Consider the following 18,528-nt stretch of genomic DNA (forward strand, 5'->3'; position numbering starts at 1 on the left):
TCAGTGCGCACAGTGCAACACACGCCACTGAGCAAACACGCGCGTGCGTCCGCGCGCGCGACCAAGGCCGACACACAACACAGCACAACCACAACACAGCGGCCCACGCGCCTCACTGACACGATCACGCGGGGCAAAGAGGAACTCGTTAAAATGCCATCAAAGCTCGTTCTCCCAACTAACCACGACTAATAGACGCGCGCGGCGTGGAAGCACAAAGTGTGGCGACGTGACGCAGAAAAACACGAGCAATCTGGTGATTTATTATGTTTTAAAACACACACACACACAGTAGTAATTCTAGGAGAATAAAGTTTGTAGAGTAATTGGTTTTTGGTTAGAATTAAAACATGAAGCACTTTTCTGTTTAGTTTAGCCACCTTACAAACTTTAAATTAAGCGTGACATTTAAACTCCACCAACCAAAAATACCTGCGCGCGTGTGTGTATGTGTGTGTGTGTGTGTGTGTTGTCAGGCAGGTGAGAAGACACCGGGACACTGAGGCCTGTTATGAAAGGAAGGCACAGGCCTGCGGCTCAGCTCCCCCGATTGTGTAATTATTTGACTTGGTCATACTGCAGCTTTATGCAAATGAGGGGAACAATGTACGACGATGGAGATTAATTCCTCCCTGGTCTGCGGACTGAAAAGAGAAAGAATGCTCTCTCTGCCAAGTGGAGCACTGCAGCCTACATCTATAATCTTTACAACAAAAACAACAACCTGTGAAGTATGTAAAGAAACTGTAGGGAAGCTGGTGAAGAAGAAAAGACACAAAAGACTAAAAAAGTTCTTTGTTGTTGGAGTTTTTTTTTTTTTTTTAGACATCTTTAAATCTCAGAACTAAAAAAAAATATATAGTAAAAATAAATAAATAACCGGTTAAATGTTTTTACTTTTGGTGATGTGTGCAGTTTCTCTGCGGCCTTCTTCCTTCTTTGTGTGCAGCACTGATTCCGCCCAGCACGCGCCGAGCTGTGGGCCAGATTGGCCCCGAGTCCCGTTTCACAGTTAAGAGGTCAATTTGCCTTTCAAACAGAAAAAAAGAGAAAAAAAGAAGAAAAGACAGGCATATCCAAGCACGGGCAGACGTGGCCATTGTGCACAAAGAGCAGAGGGCCTTTCTTATTACTTATGTATGCAGCGAGATGTCTGATTTATATGTCGCGTTAAAGTACCGAGACAGACACGTGCCCTAAAATAAAGACGCGCTCCCTCTATTGGTGTTTATTTAAGGCATAATAAACCAAAGGTCTATAAAAAGGTGAGGTATAAACTTTGTGCGTAAAAAGGGCCGTGCGTTATTAAAGTGGAAATAAATAAGCAGCTGTTGGTGTGTGAGTGAGTCTGAGGAGAGGCTGCACACACACACACACACACACACACACACTCAACAGCAGCATCAACTAAAGCGTTTCAGTTTTTTATTTCGAACCAAACTCGTCTTAATTCTAAGATGTGATGATTGTGGCGGTGACAGACGTTTCCTCTTGGCAGCTCGGGGCCCCCCACAGGAGAGCCACAAAGCCGTGGCACGTGTGCATTTGTATAAGGGCCCATCAGACCGTAAAAGGAGGAGGGCCCCGGCGTGTGCCTGAGCAGGGGAGGGGCCGAGCGCACACATTAATGTAATAAACCGCCGGTACATCTGCTAAGCTATCTGCACATCCTCCAACGAAATCCACCAAAGCCAGACTCTGAGCCCTCCCACAATCAAATCCACTGGGGTCTTGGTTTCATCCGATTGGTCAGGGATGCAGCGACAGGGGGGGCGAGAACAATAGCATCATTCCGGCATAAAAAGAGTGGAGCTATGCCTTGGAGACGAAAACATTTCAGCAACAGAAGGATCAATATACTGGGGAGATAAAGTCCCACAAGCTTCTAGTGTTTGCCATATTTTTAACCAACCTGGATACTCGAGACTTCGCCCTCCTCCCCGAAGTGCCTTTCAGCCGCCACTTGCCAACATGCCCAAAGGATTCCTGGTAAAAAGAAACAAGAAATCTGCACATGTTTCCTACAGGACTCGGTCAGATGAAGATGACCTCCAGGAGCCACCCACCCCAGCTGCCTTACCGAGTCATGCGGACCCCTCCCTGCCCATGTCCTTCGCGTCCAGTCCGGAGCGCGCCGCAGCATCGCCAGATTTCAGAGCAGCTGACTTTCCGGTGCCAAGACTGGAGAAGCCGGCGCAGTTCGGCAACCCGGAGGCGGTGTGCCAAGCCCTGTACAGCCCCACCCGGCCCATCAGCAAGGAGCACGACAGAGGATATTTTGAGCGAAGTTTCAATCTGGGCTCGCCTATTTCTGCCGAGTCATTCCCGACACCTGCCTCCCTCTCCGGCCTGGACCATCTCCTCTACGCCCCGGTCGACCTGAAAATCGGTACCAGCAACAGCAGCCGCAGCGGCACCACCACCACCACCAGCAGCAGCTCCAGCAGCAGCAGCACCAGCCTCCCGGCACCGAGCAACCGGTTCGGCACTAAAAGACCCGCAGTTGACGGCGCAGAGCGCAAACCTAAACCCGCCGCCAAGAAACCCAAAGCCATCAGAAAACTCAACTTTGAAGACGAGATGACGACTTCTCCCGTGCTCGGTCTCAAAATCAAAGAGGGGCCGCTGGAGATGAAGCCGAGGGCGCCGTCCTCCGCGGGGAACAAGCCTCTGGGGGAGTTCGTGTGTCAGCTGTGCAAAGAAGCGTACGCGGATCCATTCTCTCTGGCGCAGCACAAGTGCTCGCGCATCGTCAGGGTCGAGTACCGGTGTCCAGAGTGCGATAAGATGTTCAGCTGCCCGGCGAACCTCGCCTCTCACCGCCGCTGGCACAAACCACGCACCACCGCTGCGCAGCAGCAGCAGCAGCAGCAGCAGCACATCAAAGCTGAAATGGCCAAAATCCCCCCACTGGGTGTCAAGTCAGTGATCGACGAAGCCAAAGACATGAGTGACAGGGACACCCCGAGTCCAGGTCTGTCCGAGTCCGGCTCTGAAGACGGCGCCTATGACTGCCAGTTCTGCGGGAAGAGGTTCAAGCGTCAGGCATACCTAAGAAAACACATCCTGGGACACCAAGCCCTGCAGAAGAAGGTGCTGGAGGAGCACGGGTTTCAAACCAGCGACCCCCGCGCTGTGGAGCAGGCACCTGTGCCGCCATCCTCCTCTTCATCCTCCACTGCACCCCCATCCTCCACTGCACCCCCATCCTCCTCCTCCTCCTCCTCCTCCTCCTCAGAAGAAGCCTCAAACCAAAGCCCCCTCAACCTGAGCCCCGTGGACTGCCTGCTGTGCCCGGTGTGTGGGGAGAGTTTCACCAGCAGGGCCGCTCAGGAGCGACACCTGCGCCTCATGCACTCCTCCCAGATTTACCCGTGCAAGTACTGCCCCGCCACTCTGTACAGCTCGCCGGGACTCACCAGGCACATAAACAAGTGCCACCCCTCGGAGAACAGGCAGGTGATCCTGCTCCAAATGCCGGTGCGCCCCGCCTGCTGAAGACAGCGCTCAACTCGTGCCTTTAATGAAGAGAGTGGAGGATGAGGAGGGAGGAGGGATTCAAGATAAAAATAAAATAAATGAAAGGAGGAAGAAAACAAAAAAGAAGTGGCTCTGAGGAGGAAAAAAGAGTGACGCTCACTGCCACAACTTAAGGGCCAATGAAAGGCAGTTTGACGCGGTTTGATGTTTAAGTGGTGTCTTATTTTTCTTCTTCATGCCAATCAGTGATTGTTGAACGCTTCTCTCTCTCTATATTTGAATATTTTGAGATTTTTTTTTTCCTTTTCTCAAATTAGTTTATCAAGTTGAAAAGAAAAGAAAAGCATACAAAGCGTTAGTTTGACTGTTAAAGGGTATTTTTCTAGGACAGCACCTGTGTTCAATGATAGCTTCTAGACCTAAGAGAAAAAAAAAAACGTCTTAAAAGTCTCAGAAACCTCCTTTTCCCTCGTCTCCATCAGAGCCTTGGATGTTGGATCCGCGGACCGTGATTTGCTGTAGCTTTACGCGCGTGCTCGTGGACCACAGAACTTTGTCTTGATGGGGGGTGAAAAAGAAAAGTGTGACTGAAACATTCCCTGTTTAGTAGAACCACAAATGCCTTTAGTGAAAAAAAACACAAATAGTGTGAAATAGTCCACAAACATAAATACACACACATCCAAATCCCGCTGTAAAACTGCCTTAAAAAAAGAAAAAGAAAAAAGAAGTCAACATATAGATTGTTTTAATTTTGAATGCCGGCACATATTTTATAATAATAATTATTATTGAAGATGGTTGCAATATTTTTCATCATATGTTTATTTATTTATTTATTGGAATTTATTTTATGTAACTTATTGTTGTGTTTGTTGTGATTATCTTATGTGAATCGTTCTGGCAGTTTACATGTCGTATAGCCAAAATGTTTTAATTTAATTTAATTATTATTATTTTTGTTTTCTTTTTAAAAGTTTTTTTTTTTTTGGTCAGGTTTATGAGTTGTGTTATTTGTCGTGGGTCGGGTTTTAATCTTCAGTCTCCACAGCTCTTGTAAAAAAAAAAAGAAGAAAAAAAAACATAAAGCTCTTACCTTAGATGCAATCTTTTTTAAGGACAAGTTATTTTTCCTAAATGTTGGCTTTTATAGCGCTTTGATTGTACGTGTATATCGTTGTTGTCTATCGAAACAATAATAATAATAAAAAAAAATATTTTCAAAAGGACATGTGGTGTCAAGGTGTCTTTTTGGTTACATATGTAAGTTTTTAATTTGTTCAAAAAGTGACATTTATTTCACTAAAATTCGCCTTTTTCCCTGAATTTTGTTCAGCTAAAAAACAGCATCATAAGATATTTAAACTAAAGATGACCCTCAATTATTCATACATCATGAATCATACACACATTTATAAAATAAATAATCCACACATGTGTAAACACAATATTTACAGAATGTAGATGTTAAAAAACTCATTTGTGAACAAACTGTTTTAATTTCACTTAACATAATTCCTCTGTAAGTCACTTCTCCACTGACGCACCTATGAAGTCGTCTCTAACAGGGCAGAGAACCCTCCCTCTTCCCCCCCCCCCCCCCCCCCGGGCCTCAGACAAACCCCTTTATCAGACTTATTCTGGAGTAAATCATCGCCGCTGTGGCTCCACAGACGCTGCTGCCCCTGCCACCCAGAAGCACTTAAGAAGGCCTAATCATAAATTCCTCCCTTAATGCCACGTCAGTGTGTGACAGGAGGACAAGGAGGTGGTGGACGAGCGCTCACCTCTGCAGCAGTAAAACATCTGCATGGGAGACTCCGTGCAGCTCCATTTTCGTCAGCGTTCCTGTTGATTTAGGAGACATCGGGTCCCTGTTTGGCTTCATATCTGATCCCACAACCTGCAAAGCATGAGGTTAGTTTTAGTAACTGAGCAGTTAACTTCTAACTGTGTGCATGTAGAGAAGGGCCGACAATCTCATTACAGTTAAGGGGCCACATACGGCACAATTTGACCTCAAGTGGCCCAGACCAGAAAAAAATAATAATAACATGTAAACAAGAAGAACTCCACATTTTTCCCTTTGCTTAACATTTAATGAAGTAACATATTATTTATTTCTTGAGAAAAACAAGTGCAATTTCAACAATATTATACCTAAATTTACCATTTACATGTGTGCATTACAACTTTTACGAGGACAGTTCTGGCCCGCAGGCCATACATTTGACAGCCCTGAAAACAGAGTCCAATAAGTAAAAAAAAAACATATATATAGTATATATATATATATATATATATATATATATATATATATATGTCACCTTTACACTGACTTTAAAGCTGCTTTTGTTGATCTTCATGAGGAGAAATGAACATCTGAATCATTTGAAAACAGGCTCTGTCCGACGAGACGATCAGACCTGATTGAGGGAGCATTTGTGTGTATACAGAGTCAGAGCAGGGGTCTGTGTTTGTCCCATGAAACTGTTGAATGAGCTGTTCTTTGGAGCAGTTTCTCAAACTTGTCGTCGGTGCTTCACTGCATGTCCGCTCACATATTCCTGCATATGCTTTACTAGCGCCGCACTCGTCTCGATGTAAACAAATCACTTCCTGTGTGCAGCGTAGACATGTCACCCGGCAACACGAGGTGTAAAAACACTGCTATGCAGAGAAAGACAAAGAAGAGTCACGTGGAGCTCACAGATGTATTTGACAGCGGTTTGAACGTAAACACACGTTTGTTTTTGTCTTTGAATAAAGTTACACACTACAGCTTTAACCCCCGGCTCTCTTGCTGCCTTAAAAAAAATAAAAAAAATAATTGGAGAGTGAAAATGCACTACAGCATCAATGTGACACATGGAATAATACAATGTGGGAGTAATAAGCAGGGCAGCCCGCCCCTGCATGTTCCTCTGTAAACTGTCTCACAGTCGGTGGCTCACAGATGAAGATGAGGCGACATTAGGGCTCCTTTCTCACACTCGCTCTCACACACACAGTTTTAGCTTCTTCAAATTACACTCAAGTGCTTTTCCTTGTGTCTTTCTGTGACCCAGGCGAGGCCGAGCACCCGTAGGTGCAGCGACCGTTGCACCTGCACCTCCCGGTGAGCTTCCATTATGCTGCTTCTCCACTAAGCCCTGAGCTGAGCAGCAGGGGAGACAGATGGGACGCGGGTCAGGTTACCCCTGCTGCTGCTGTTGCTAGCGTGGCCAGGCCAGGGTCAGAAAGCCCACGGTAACAGCGCTATCATGTCAGCACTCACACACACACACATTAAGCCCATCCACAAAATCCCAGCTTACACAAGAAGCTGATGTGCACTGCTGTCATGTTATTGTGACGCCAGCTCAGCTGTACCTAAACCTAACCCTTGTGTAATATTAACAACGTTATAATGGGCTGCTTATGCAGCCTTTGTTTCAAGGGGTCATACACCTTTGCCAAGGTCAAATTCAAGCACTTTTCAAGCACCCTCAAGGTCTATTTTTGTGCTTTTTTGCAGCTGTGGTAAATGAATATGAAGACAGGCATACTTAATTTGAATATTTATCATAAGAAAAGAGATGGTATTGTGCTAGAAAAGACCAACATCATGTTTTTCTAATTGTCACAATAACACGTGCAAGGGAGGTCGAGGCTTCTCCCACTGAACGGGCCAATTATTTAATTAGAAATTTCTTTTTTTCCCCACTATTTCAAGCACTCAAATCTAAAATTCAAGCACTGTTCTAAACCATGAAAACGCACCTGTATGTTTGGGGGAGAATAAAGTATATTATTTGAATTGAGCCGGAAATGAACGGAGAAAACAGCAGCAACAGAAGATCAGATCAAATTTGATTTAATGAAATGTTTAAATTTTCACATTTCTAATAAAGATAGCAGGAGTTCGGTCGTTAAAAACAGTTTGATATGTTGACAAGTGATGATGAAATCTTCAAGCTTTTTTTCCCCCTCCCCTCTCTTTCTCTTATACAAAGATTATATTACAAGCATTATTATTATTATCATCTTTAAACCCGGGAGGACACACAACGGGGTCCTCAAATTTGACACACTGTACAAGGATTTCTAAAAACAGGAAGAGAGAGAGAGAGACAGACGACATACTAGGACTAACACTAGCTCATCTTCTTCACGTATTATATGAGACACACGATCCTTAATCTTGGTCCACACTAACATCTCCAGTGACTACGGCACCAAGAGAGGGACACAGACCCTCTCTGCCACACATAGACATAATCTATAATCTATAATCAACAAATCTTTAAATCAGCATCCTGGATGGTTCCTTCAAGTGGCAATGACGAGACCCCAGGCTTATACATCTATACATTCTTCACCGGGGGACAAAAAAAGAGAGAAAAGAACAAAAGGACATCGAGGAACCCTCTCACCACTTCCACACTGTTTGAATTCCCTGTTTTCTGCTCAGGGAATTAAACAAACAAAGGGAGGCATGATGTGAGAGGAGGAGGAGGAGGAGGAGGAGGAGGAGGAGGAGGAGGAGGAGGAGGAGGAGGACAGGTGAGCAAGGGGAAAGTAAGGCATAGTCGTGCAACAGATGGGGATAGTGTTGCAGCTTGGGTGGAGCCCTCAGAGGGCGTGAGTGTGTGTGTGTGTGTGGAACACCTGGCTGCTATGACAACACAAGCCGGGCTGGTTGGAGGAGTGAGAGAGCTTTGCCTGGTGGTTGCTAGGAGTGCTGTTATAGTTCAGCTCTGGCATGCCACCTAAACCCAGCCACCCCCTCCCCTGTGGACCAAGTCGTAGGGAGAGGATCATGGGAAAAGGGAGGGGTTGGTGCCACTTGATTCCATTCATGGATGAAGACAGAGGATCGCATAGACTAAAAAAAAAAACTAAAAAAAAAACAGGGAAGCCCACGACTCCACGTCCATCTGTTGTATATGTCGTTGTTGTGGGAAGCACAAGGAATTGACCGTTAGAGCCACAGGGGAGGGAAACGGTTTGTTTTAGACAGTTAATGAGGAGATGTGATGCCGGGCGGCCATGGTTTTGTCTCGCATGACGAAGAGGAGACGGCTAAATGTGATTATTGGGAGTATGAGGAGGTGTAGGACAGGACAGGACAGGACAGGATAATACACAGGCACTGCGAGAAGAGAAGCTCCCTCAGAAAAAAAAAGACACGCACACAGTGCATGGAGTTTAGATTCACCTGAGGCTCTGGTGGTATTTTTCCCTCTGAAACAGCACATGACTACATTAAAACCACACAAAATAAGTAGTCCTCACTATATACATCGAAGGAAGATACATCGGCAAATAAGATTTAAAGCAACGCAAAGAACATTCCACTTAATCAATGACTGTGAGTGCAAATAATGTTGTTTGGGAACATTGGAATGTCAACGTCTCGGCCTCGTAGGACACAGAGAGACTAATCGCAGAGGAAAGAGACAGGAGGAACTTATTCAATTACCGGACATGGGCCTATGTTAACAACATCAGAAAACAATTACAAACGCAGTCTTTTCTCATTCCACTGGAGCTGCATAAATCAAATCATGACGCAATCCATCGGAATTCATTTAAAAAGGAAAATAAGAGTGATAAAAAAAACAAACAAACCCCAAAACAAATTGAAATCCAGCTTAAGATAGAAAGACATCACCGATTGTCCACAGTGAGTTCAAAATAAGAACAAAAACAATGTCCATGAAACATGTGCAGCAGTTCTTCGTCCTGCTCCACAGACCGGTGCAACCAGGGCAGGGAAAAAAACATCCAAAAATAACCCCATTCACCGAGTGAAGAGGAATCTTAGACACGGAAAAGGTTGTGGCAGGTGCACAAACGGGTCAAAAGGCCGACACGTTTAGAAAAGGATAACAATGTCTTGTGCAGGTTTAGCACGGTGTCGCTTACAACAGTGTCTTTCAGTGCTTTAAGTGTCGAGATCGACGCGATACGGAGCCAAGGTTACGCACTTCTCCCATTCCCTTACAAGGCTGCGCTAGAAAATGAGAAAATAAGAAAAGGGGACATTTTGCCACATGTTGCATTAAGATTCCTCAGTGAAGTCAAGTCTTCCTATGTTGCCAATCCTCGTGCTGAAAACCACCAGGATGAACACAAATAGCTTAGTCTCGTGTGCATCCCTGTTAAACAGTTACAACAAATGGAAATGTATCAATGAAATCAATGATTGCCACTCAAATAAAATAAAATAAAAAAAAAAAATTGCAATATGCTCCAGTTGTAGGTTTATATGACACAAAATAAAACAAAGGGAAAAAAGCACCTCTTGCAGTCGTGGCTGAGTGTGTGAGGTTCTTTGAGAAACATTATATTAAAGGCTGCACTTGACGGGTTGCAGGTGCTGAAAGAGCTCAGTTGGAAGATTTGCTTATAGCGCTCGCCGATCGGCGGAGTTTCCCGGACACTCGGTTCTTTGTGGCGCGGGGCATCGTGGGAGAGACCTGGTCCACGGCGGCGGAGTCCGCGGCGCCCGTCTGAGCGCTGGATTCGGTGCTCGTGCTGCCGGTGAAGGAGCCTGGGAGAGAGACGCAGGGAGAGTTTGTGCACAGGGACAAACAAAACAACACTTTGAAGAGAGACAGAGCAGATTTGACATGAGGGGGAGTTCATTGGTCTTTGGCATGATTGTCGTACATCCCAGCATGCGTCGTCATGCATGTGCCTGCTCCCCCCGAAAACCAAGATTATCCAGTTCACAGGATTTTCACCAACATTCAAAAATTCAACAATGCAAACTGTAACAAAAACAAACAAACAAACGAGGGTTAGGAGTGGAGGTTGTTCTGTGAAGAGTCGGGACCGAAAGCCGATGAAATGTCACAGGAATCACATGCTCGTTACAGTACGGTGACATAGAAAAGTATAGGTAACCCTTTTGATGAGGATAAATATTCACGCTCTGAATGAAAGTAAAATGACACATTGTACTCGTGTGTACGTGGAGAGGCTTCCCACTGTCAAACATGGTCCTTCACATCCATGATTTCTCTCCTCTGTGTGAACTGTTGGATTCTCTCTTCTCTCTCTCTATAATACTGTAAGGTTCCTGCGTTACTATGATATCAAGGTGCCTTGAGATAATCTATGTTGTGATCATTACCATCATATTTGATGTCAAAACTCAATGTGCAGCGAGGTGGGCGCACGGCGAGGACAATTACATACTGTGAATGGCCCCGAGCCACAACTCTCTCTCAGTGTACCCCCTCCCCACCCTCTCTCTGGCCCATGCCTGGAGTTTAAACAACTTTTGTGCTTTGTTGAGATAGCATCTGGTTGCCTATTTTCTTTCCTATCCTTTTATTTCCTGCCATTTTTTCCCCCCCCCCTTTCTGAGGCATCTCGAGTTGCAGCAGCTAAAAGGAACGGCAGATGGCTGGAGTAACAGACACTCAGCAGCACAGTGGACACTGGCAGCATCCAGGCCTGCGGATCACTGGGAGAGGAGGGCCAGGCTGTGGATGAAACACTGGGCGCGTGTTTTTGTGAAGGGCTCGAGGGGAGGTGTGGGGTTTAGGACGTGCAATGCTGCAGCAATCTGCATATGAATATAAAAAAAAAAAGGAAGGGCTTGGCTAAAAATGTGGGCTGGACTTCTAGATCCATCAAATCCGGCATTCCCGTATTCTTCTACTCATTCCATCAGTAAACCATAAGTCTTACAAACTAAGAAACGGCCATTAAAGCTAATGAACAGTATTGTGGTAGTGGAGTTCAGCACCCACTCAGCCATTTAAAGATCACTGCACTCAGCCGTCCTCGCTGTGGCTCCATCACTTCATCTTCAAATCCTGTTCTTCTTTAAACGTCCTCACGTAAATTGTTGATATTCATCGTAATTTCACAGTGTGACAAATAAAATGCTCAAAATAACCCGGCATTTCTGCTCCTTGCTGCATTACAGAGCCGCTCGTTTCAGACGGAAAGAATAAAAGAGAGACGGAGAAAGAGAGAGCAAAAAAAAAACAACAACAAAAAAGACGAGTTTAAATGGTCCTGCAATCCCATTGGTCCCCGCTGCAGCAGTTCAAACAAGGCTTTGGATGACAAAGACGTCTTCCAGTGCGGCAGGTGTTAGTCTCAGAGTCTGCCCCGGGCAAACAGGCACACTCCAACAGGAGGAAATGAGGGGGGGGGCAGGTGGGGGGTACTTTGGGTGGGGAAGAAAAAAGAAAAGAGAAAAGTGTTTGCTGGGGGAAGAGATAAAGGCGTGCCACATGCAGGAGCGAGGGCCAGAAGTGTAGCCGTATTGTTCATGCTGCTACTTAGTCAGGTGCTAATTGTCCCCACTGTGCATCTCTCTCAATTACCAGCCTGGTCTAAACAGTAGGACACCCCCACATAAACAGCCTGGTTTCTCTGTCCCCTTCCCTTTGTCAGTAAATAAAGCTTAGTTAGTACTGAGGGAGAAAAAAAGGGGAAGGAGTGGGTAAAAGACAGCCAGGATGAGTAAACAAGCAGAGCGTAAGGTGGGCCCGCCGGACGGAAACAAGCTTCTGGTCTGACTTGGGGGCTTACCTTCGCCATAAACAGTATTTGGACCTTTAAGATATTTTTAATCTAAAAGGGAAAAACAGAGTAGAGCATTATGTTTATAGAGCAGTGGACACACAGCGAACCACACTGCAGCGACAACACAACACAATGCTGCCGGAAAGTCTAGAGTGAGGAGTGTGGGGGGGGGGGGGGGGGGGGGGGCGCTTTCAGGCAGCATGTGTGGTGTTGTGGTTAGTTTTCACTGGAAGGTTTTAAAAAAAAAAAATTAGGTTATGTGATCAGGGCACGGAGATGAATCAACAAGTGTTTTGTGAGGATACCTTAAAGACCAAAATGTCTGGTGCTGCCCGAGGAATCTGTCCCAATTTGCAAATTTCAATTAAGTCAAATGAAATCCACAAATAGTGGGGCAGTTCACATGGCAACAACAGTCTGAGGAACATGTGTCAGCAAGTACAGAACGGTTAGGTGAGAGTTAAAGCTGTTTTTATCCCAATATACAGAAGTACTCGTGTGAAGTTATTTGAGAGAATGAACACAAAATACCAGAAAGACTCAAATCTGTGAGAGGTGTAACACAGTAAGGGCAGCACACTGACGACGGAGTCTTGGGTTCACGTGACAGATGGACTAGCTCATGCAGGAAGCCATGGTACTAGACTGAGGTTACATTCCGGGTCATGGAGGACGAGGCTGCAGTGGAAAACTGAAAAGCTAAAAAGGTAAAGACTCGTGTTGGAAGAGGTTAAATGACGTTCAGCAAACATGCATGCAGGAAGCTGAAACCTGCTTCTCCAATTACAAATGAGTTAAAAAATCAAGTGCGGCCCCATGTACGGGATGGCGATGGGGTTCACAGTGACCTGAATGAACGAATGAATGAGTGAAGGAACACATGAACGTCGGTGGGCTGTGTCTGGGCGTCATGCCATAGTGTGGAGGAAGCAGGCAGAAGAGTCTTACAGTCCAGTTTGGCCCAGGGGTTCTCCAGGTCCCAAACCATCCCCGGCCAACGCCTGCACGCTGTCATGGAGCATGGATGACATGTTAGTGGCAGCAATGGAAGCCAGAGCAGGATGGACACACAAGACAGATGACACACACACACTCACGCACACACACGCGCACACACACACACGCACACGCAGAGAGGAAACAAAAGCATAAGGGGGCAGAAGCATATCTGAGAAGTGCGAGCATGAGGAGCAGCGTCATCCAGCCATCACTGCCACACTGAGGCTGTATGCTTGGAGGGACACGGAGGAGTGGTGACATGATGACTTATCAATGACTCATTTATCGGTCTTCCAATAAAAGATTAATACACATATAATAAATAAAAGATTGGCAGCTAATAAAACAAAAAAAAAGATAATTAGTTGCACCTTATCTCATGAACACCTGGTAATTTAAAGTCTTGATTTTCCCAATTAAATCCATTTAATTCAATAAAAAAAACCTTAACCTAAGTGCCTATTGTGTATTTGTAAAGCCTGAGCATATGAAAAGTGAAACATTCTAACACCAGCTGCCATATGTGCACAACAATTAGCACAAACATTTGTGGCTGCCAATTTACATCATCTTTGCCAAAGTGTGCCACTCAAATTAAAACCCACAATCTGTAAGATGGAGCTTTTGTGTTTTGTTCCCTCTTATTTTGATACAGTTTAATAATCATACATTATAATGGGATGTCTTCTCCAAACTTTCTTTCTAAAACAATTCTCACATGTATTGACTGTCTCTTAACACACAAATGCCATAGAAAACCAATAGCACACTTAATATGCTGAAGTTGGACTGAAGTTTTAGGCTCAAAACGTGCCCCTCTTTTTTAAAACAGCTTAGCAAATATGATTTTAGAAATTAACAACACTCTTGATGATGGTTAATGTACAAAAGTGACTGCATTACAGTGTCCTGTGAGCCCGAGAGAGCCTTGGGATAAAATATGAATGGACAGGCACGCACATACACAGAGCATCATATTAATCCATTAATCTATTTACATGGGCAGATTCCGGAGAAATACAAATTACCATTCAGGACGAGTTTCCGCAGCAGTGAGGGTGACACACACAACAGCCTCACAGACTTCATTATGTTACGGCCTCTCACATTAGACACAGCGTCGTGTCCCATGCTGCGAGATGTTATTTTAAAACCTCTCCGTCTTCTCTTCTCCATGTGCAGCCACACACGGACGCAGGGTTTAAAAACTCACTGACATGATGGTCAAATGTTTTCTACTCTCCTCTGTATTTGTGCTAAAACTTTACATTACAGTACGGTAAACAAATAGTAATAGCATAATAATAATCGCAATGTAGAGGTAATGTCATGGAAGTTTGCCGTCTATTGCAATTTGTAATAACGATGGAGTTAGTGTGGTAATAAGCAGCGATGATGTTGTTAGCCCTGTGTCCTGCGTCTCTGACGCAAAGAATTCATAAAGACGCGCAGACGTGCTGCAACAGATACTACATGTATAAACTCCATGTGGAAATCTTAATCATTGTGCTGTGCTATGCCACAGTGAGACTGATTGACGTGAGTGCTGTTTTAAGCACAGCTACTTCCTGAAAATCAGCAGGTTTCACGAAAGCTGAATGTGAAAAAATACCTTAAATATCCTTAAATGATTGGTTTCTGGTTGTGATTTTTGAACTCTAATACCACACAGGCTCTTTATTTAGCTCATAATGCACAACATATGGTTTATCTTATTTACTTTTGTGCAATTTCTGTTAAAATGTTCTCCTCTGAGTGCGGCACATTTGTTATCTTTATTTGAATGTATTTATTTTGGTGCTATTTACCTTATAATGTATGATGTTCTATGTTTGCATATTTTATTTTGCAAATATTAAAGTTGTCAGATTTGAAATCACGTTTATGTCTTTCAGATGCATTTCCTACACTTAAATAACCATATAAGATCCGACACGAGTTAAACTCTGCACTTTGGGACTCATCTCACAGGCCAAACTTGGGTCCAAGGACCACATACATTGCAAACTTAGCAACATCACTGAATAAGGGGATCATTCTATAGGAATACTATGTTATTTCCAAACTAATATCCAGGTAATAACTTATGGGAATGAGTGGAATACCTTCACACGAAAATGTATTTATTATATTATAAAGATGAATGTCATCCTCCCTTACTATCACACGCTATTACTTTGTGATTCCTACAAAAATAAGAATGTAATGTGAGGTGTTATTGTACTTTTGCCCTTAGTTCCTCTCTCTGGTTTGGTGCTGAGGATGAGGAGAGGTGACAGGAGGTCAGTCTGCGGACGTGTGACACTTTGGCTGAGCACATCTTGCCTGTTTGAATACCATTCCCCCACCAACTTTATATTAACTTCAAAATGTCTACAAAACAGCTCTGAAAAGACCAGATATTATGGTGTGGTATTAGGGAGTGCTTTCCTTTTCAAAATGTAATGTGTGTCGGGATCCAATAGAGTGGAAAAGTGCAATCGTGTATTGATTTCAGTGCTGTCGCAGATCGATCGGCGCTGGTACAAGTAGGAAGAACAAGATAAGACACATTTTCCATTCTATTCATCACGGACTGATAAGAGCGCTGTGCTGACATCTGCGAGCTGCTGTTTGTCAGGCACATCGCTTAAGTGTTGGTGAATGAGGTCCCTTACACAAACACACACACAGACACACACACACACTCTGCAACTGCCATTTGAGGAGGCTGCTTATATTCATAGGAAAGTAACAGCACAAAAAAGATGCAGTTTGAAACCAGAAGAGATGAACAAAGTAGAGTGAGTGGGGCTCGAGGAAGTGGAGGAAGCGGAGTGTTTGAAGTCCCCCAGACAACGCGAAGAGCCATGGCCCGATGTTTGATATTCATCAGCGAATGTGGGTGTGGGAGCAGAGTGGGGGGAGGGGAGGGGGGGAGAGAACAAACAGGTGTGTTGTGAAGGGGATGAAAATGGCATTGGAGTTGGAGAAAGAATGAGATGGAGTGGAAAGAATATAAAAGGTGGACAGAGATGTTTGTTTCATTTCTCACCTGTCCCACTCATTTGGTAGCCAGGAGAGGGGGAGAACACCTGCGACGCAAAGTCTTCAAACGTCATGACTTCCCGGTGGTTCTGAACAATGGCCTCCAAGTAGAGTGCCCGCTCCTCATAGCTGGTCAGCTCTCGTTAAGGGACAGAACATAATGAGACGTTTGGCATTAAATAAAAAGCAATGCAACAAGGTTTAGTGACAATTCAAAGTTAAATTAAATAACAACAAAAACAAGACAAAGACAATAATTCAATTCCACAGGGTTGGTTAACTGTTGCATCTAGAGACAGTAAATATTAATTCTAACATAATTCTAATCAAACATGACTTTTTAGAAGTAGAGGCTGGAGAATATGATCATAGAAGAGAACTGGAGAGTATTTGAGGGTTGCAGCTTTGTAGTTTGTGCTAAACACTTATACTCAAACATATGACTGTTCTATTGGTTCCACTATTCTCATCTATGTCGTGATTCTGCAAAAGGCAAGTGACAAATTATCAAATCTTACCGACTTTTTCAATTATGTGAGAAAAAAAATGTGTTAATATTTTTATTAAAACCATTTTAACACCAGTTGTCTTGAGATGACTGAATCAAATGCCTGCACTGTGTAAAACATGCATTTCTCTATTGCACAGATGATCAGTTAAGAACAAATCATAGCGATGGCAGCAAAATTGAATTTTTTCAGTGCTGCACTGCAGGTGTACTCTGGACTGTGAGTGTGAGGCGGGAGAGCAGGAGGCGTGTTAGTGATCAGGGCTGCTCCACCATCTGCATCCCAGCCAGAAGCAGAGATGGAACAATCAACCATGCCATACTGCCCCAAATGAGACAGCAGTCTCCAAAATAATCACAAAAAAACAGAAAAGAATACATCACTACTGGCGTGATGCTCCGAACCTCTCCTCTCCCCCTCTTTCGTCGCTCTCTTCTCTCTAATAGAACCCCTGCTGCAGGCAGCATGTCTAGGACCACCCTCCCCGATGTGCCGCCTGCCACTTCTCCGTGCCATCAGGGGGAAAATTGGAGCCATTTGAAATTCAGAGTGACAAGCAGTGACTGGAGCCTGGGCAGCCAGCATGCAGGATTGATAGTTGGATTTGAAATGGGAAAGCTCAAATAAAATAAATAAAAATAGCAAAATGGCTGCCGGGTGTGGGTGGAAAACATTCTGATGGCCATTATCATATCATTATCATAGCTATATTGTGCAAAGTCTGTTGTGGAATGGAGGCAAGTGCTGGATAAAATGTGGTGTGGGGAACTATTAGAGCAAAAAGGTCTCTGTGATGGCATAATCACAGTAAAGCAGACTGATTTAACAGAGCGTGCGCATGTTTGACAATGAGTCTGATTATTCTCACAGCTGTCTGGTGTAGACATGCTTCCCTGATTGATGACACCTCACAAACTGCTTGACAAACACACTCTAGCCCCCTCCCTGTCGTCTCATTATGACTGCCAGGGTAGAGTGGCACTGGGCCGTTGGTGACGCCAGGGCTGAACCAGGCTCAGCTGAGATAGGCTGGACTGGACTGAGAGGCTCTGGTCTGGGTTAGATAGATACGACGAGACAGGGATTGGGAAGAGGGCCTGCTGTGGGCACATGCCGCCACAGTGAGGGCCAACGCAGCCATGACCAATGGCTTTGAGGGGAACCGTGGCAAAGTGAGGGTGACGGGCACCTGAGCCGGGACACAGCAGAGGGTATGATGGCCAAGCTGCTCACAGTAAGACACAGAGATGGACAGAGGGTAGAATAAGACAAAAGATGAGTGTGAATACCCAGGTCAGCATAGTGTCTATTTAACAGCAAAAACATAAATGTTAATTAAACATGAAAAGGAGACAAATACAATTTAACATGTTTTGTCAAAAAGAAACACTTGTTAAAAAAAAGTTAGGTTAGTCTGCTCTGCTTAGTGATGTTATTCTATTTTGAAATTTGGCTGCAAATTGAGATGTGGAGAAACACTTTAAGACTTATGAGGACAGAACCACAGGAAATCCATTAAAATAAAAGCTCACATTTCCCGACTCACAGAGGGAAAGAGGAATGGAGCGACAGTAAAGAAACTAAGAAACTAAACGGACCAAAACAGCTGTCATCTAATGTAACGTACCTAATTGACCATTTTTACAAGGCCTACGTCTCCATTTAAGAGATAACTTTAAGCACATGAGAGCACTTCCCCATTGGCTCTGTATCAGTCTTCCAGTCAGAGTGAGAGACACATTGTCAAACATGTGCACAGACTGTTAAATCCCTGTTTTCTGTCACTTGCTGGAAACACTGTTGGACAAAGAGCGAGCATCCCAGACTCTGCTGCCATGGTAACTTGGGTCACAGCTCTGTGTGGTGGGTCATAACCAGGGTTTTATGGACAGAGTGAGCGGGTGTTCGTAAAAAAAAAAAAAGAACAAAATGTGCCCAGAAAGATGATAAGTGCAATATAGGAGAAGGAATAAGAGAA

General features: G+C 44.5%; 2 protein-coding genes across 2 annotated transcripts in view; one reads left to right on the top strand and one right to left on the bottom strand.

The window, feature by feature from the left end:
• Positions 1 to 1,566: 1,566 nt before the first annotated feature.
• insm1b (insulinoma-associated 1b) lies at positions 1,567 to 4,709 on the top strand. Its single transcript, XM_058615354.1, has one exon. The coding sequence runs from the start codon at positions 1,972 to 1,974 to the stop codon at positions 3,496 to 3,498; it is 1,527 nt and encodes a 508-aa protein (XP_058471337.1). The 5' UTR covers positions 1,567 to 1,971; the 3' UTR covers positions 3,499 to 4,709.
• Positions 4,710 to 7,990: 3,281 nt separating this feature from the next.
• ralgapa2 (Ral GTPase activating protein catalytic subunit alpha 2) overlaps positions 7,991 to 18,528 on the bottom strand; it is an 80,789-nt gene continuing 70,251 nt past the window's right edge. Inside the window, exons 40-41 of the mRNA XM_058614732.1 lie at positions 16,049 to 16,170; positions 7,991 to 10,018 (exon numbers count right to left, since the gene is read on the bottom strand). Coding sequence (XP_058470715.1) covers positions 9,855 to 10,018; positions 16,049 to 16,170 — 286 coding nt within the window. The 3' untranslated portion in view covers positions 7,991 to 9,854. The remainder of the gene's footprint in view (positions 10,019 to 16,048; positions 16,171 to 18,528) is intronic.

The sequence above is a fragment of the Solea solea genome, chromosome 18, assembly GCF_958295425.1.
Source record: "Solea solea chromosome 18, fSolSol10.1, whole genome shotgun sequence".
Taxonomy (NCBI): domain Eukaryota; kingdom Metazoa; phylum Chordata; class Actinopteri; order Pleuronectiformes; family Soleidae; genus Solea; species Solea solea.